This window comes from Arachis ipaensis, chromosome B05 (assembly GCF_000816755.2).
Source record: "Arachis ipaensis cultivar K30076 chromosome B05, Araip1.1, whole genome shotgun sequence".
Classification (NCBI taxonomy): Eukaryota; Viridiplantae; Streptophyta; class Magnoliopsida; order Fabales; family Fabaceae; genus Arachis; species Arachis ipaensis.
The window spans coordinates 140,769,608-140,772,238 of record NC_029789.2 but is presented as its reverse complement, the minus strand read 5'-3'; the positions used below and the strand labels follow the sequence as shown (position 1 = coordinate 140,772,238).

The 2,631-nt window shown below is 30.9% G+C and overlaps 1 protein-coding gene across 1 annotated transcript in view; it reads left to right on the top strand.

The window, feature by feature from the left end:
* Positions 722-2,631, top strand: part of LOC107644502 (lupeol synthase-like) — a 16,590-nt gene continuing 14,680 nt past the window's right edge. The window contains exons 1-2 of the mRNA XM_016348370.2: positions 722-1,017; positions 1,165-1,350. Coding sequence (XP_016203856.1) covers positions 823-1,017; positions 1,165-1,350 — 381 coding nt within the window. The 5' untranslated portion in view covers positions 722-822. The remainder of the gene's footprint in view (positions 1,018-1,164; positions 1,351-2,631) is intronic.

Here is a 2,631-nt window from a genome sequence, read left to right as displayed (position 1 = left end):
GAAGATAATAAGCAAACATCGCCAACCTTCTTTTCTTCATCAACCCATTCAAAAAATTTGCATCTTCTACTTGGGCAAGACATAAACCTTCTATTTGGATTCTTGGGTGTATTAGAACTTTTCAGAATCAGAGAGTCTCCACAGAAGCAACGACTCCTCCTCTCCTTCTGCTTCAACCACTCACCTTTCACATCATCTTCATTATCAATCCACTCAAAAAAACTGCACCTTGGCACTCGTCCACAAGCTACATACCTCCTTCCATGGCTGGCCACTTCAGAAGAAGACAGAACCACAACTGCCTCCCCACAATAACACAAATGTCTTCTCTTGTTGAGACTTCTTGAATTCGAAATTCTCGAAGAACGTTGGCTGGAATCCATGCAAGGACAGAAAATTTCAGGAACAAATAAGAAGAAAGGGAGAAGAGGAGAACGATGAACAGAATAGGGTTCTGGAGTTTTAGGAGGAGAACAAGGATTATGTAGTGTTATAAACATGGGTATTTTGGTAAATTTAACACTGATCAACGTTTTACTTAACGTTGACTGCCAATAGGGACCCAATTAAAACAAAAAAAATGGTATAAGGACTCAATTAAAAGGAAAAAAACTATAGGGACCTAATTAAAAATTCGGCCAAACTATAGGGACCAACAGAGTAATTAAACCTAAATGTAACTACCTAAGCGTATATATGTTAGGAAAGATACTGGTCGTTTCCTATATAAATACCAATATACATCTCAACCTCATCAATAAGTGAGGTAACCAAAGGGGAAGTTTCTATAAGCAGGAGAGAACTTGATTGAAGTGAAGGATAATGTGGAAGTTGAAGATTGGGGAAGGAGGAAAGGACTTGATTTCAGCCAACAACTTCATAGGAAGACAACATTGGGAGTTTGATCCAAATGCAGGAACACCACAAGAACGTGCCGAGGTTGAAAGGCTGCGCCAAGAATTCACTAAAAATAGATTTTCCATCAAACAAAGCTCTGACCTCTTAATGAGAATGCAGGTATATAAAAGTTGATGCACTTATTTCTAATTTTTTTTTTTTGTTTCGTTCTTCCAATCAAATTCATGGCCCAGTTACGTACTTTTAGTTATTTGATATTTGGTTTCACTATTAAATTATTGAAGTATTAAATTAATTAACGGGCAGCTCACAAAGGAGAACCAATGTGGAGCAATTCCAGAAGCAGTGAAAGTGGGAGAAGAAGAGAAGATAACACAAGAAGCATTGCTTACAACAATGAGAAGAGCTCTCACTTTTTTTTCTTCTATTCAAGCACATGATGGTCACTGGCCTGCGGACTTTTCTGGCCCTTTGTTTTTCATTCAACCTTTGGTTAGTTACGATCAAATTCATAATAGTGTTTTTATATAATTTGTTAAGATTTTAGTCTTTAAGATTTTTAAGACTAAAATTGTCCATTATTTTTTTTTTTAAATTACTCATAAAGTTACAATTATTTTCAAGAGTAATATCTCAAATGAATCTCTAAGGATAAAGAGTAGTGATAGGACTGAGTCAAAGTAAGTTAACAAGAGTAAAACTAATAATTCTGATAAAATTAACTAACTCTATATTACTTGAGCTATAAAAGGCAATGACCTTCACCCTTTTTACTAGTCAAGACTAATACATCATAACTGATGCATCACAATTAGATCATTGTTTTCCTTTTGTTCTCTATCAAAATTTCACATTCTTGTCCTTGCACATTACTCCACATCAACTTCTCTTTTATGGTACCAGAGCTTATAAAAAATTGGGCTAAGAAGAGTTTTGGAGTTTGCAAAAAAGGTAGTGACTAGGGCTACAGATTCAGAATCTCAACAAATTTTTAGTTGGACACTTTAATTTTGGAGTTTTTTAAGAAATTTTTAGTGAATATTTTAGTTTTTAACAAATTTTAATTATCAAATCAGTCTCTAGATTTTTATTTCATTAGACAAATCAATTCGCATATCATATCGTTTATTTTTTTGAAAGGAATTATTTAAAATTCTAATCATTTTTAGAATTTGTTATGTCTTTATTGAATAACAACAGAAAAAATTTTTTGTCTGCTAACTTTTTAACAAAATTTAGCATGATGATTGATTTATCTAACAAAACACAATAATAAAAACTGATTTGGTCATTGAAATTTGTTGAGAATTAAATTATCTCACTAAAAATTTTTTAAAGACCGGTTTAGGACATTACTCTATTTTGAGTAAAAGATAAAACCAAAAATATTTGAAACCAAAAGGATGATTTTATAATTAATTTTATTAGAGACAATTTAGTCTTAAAATTAAAATTGAAGTAGGAAAAATGATTTAGTCCCTAGGAAAAATAGTTTGAAAATGAAAGATTGATTTTATAAATAATTTTAAAGTTGAGAAAGATTTTAAAAATAAAAAATGTTAAAAACAATTAAAATTTTCACCTATAACCTTAAGAATCAAATTAGCACCTAACCTTTTTACTATTGGAATTGACTTCGTTTTCTACAAGTTGAATATTTTCACTACATTATAATCGAATATGTTTTCAAATATAAAACTGGTTGAATTTAAATATAAGTGAGGTCAAAATATTTATTATTTATAATTCATAAAAATTGATATATGTTAACAT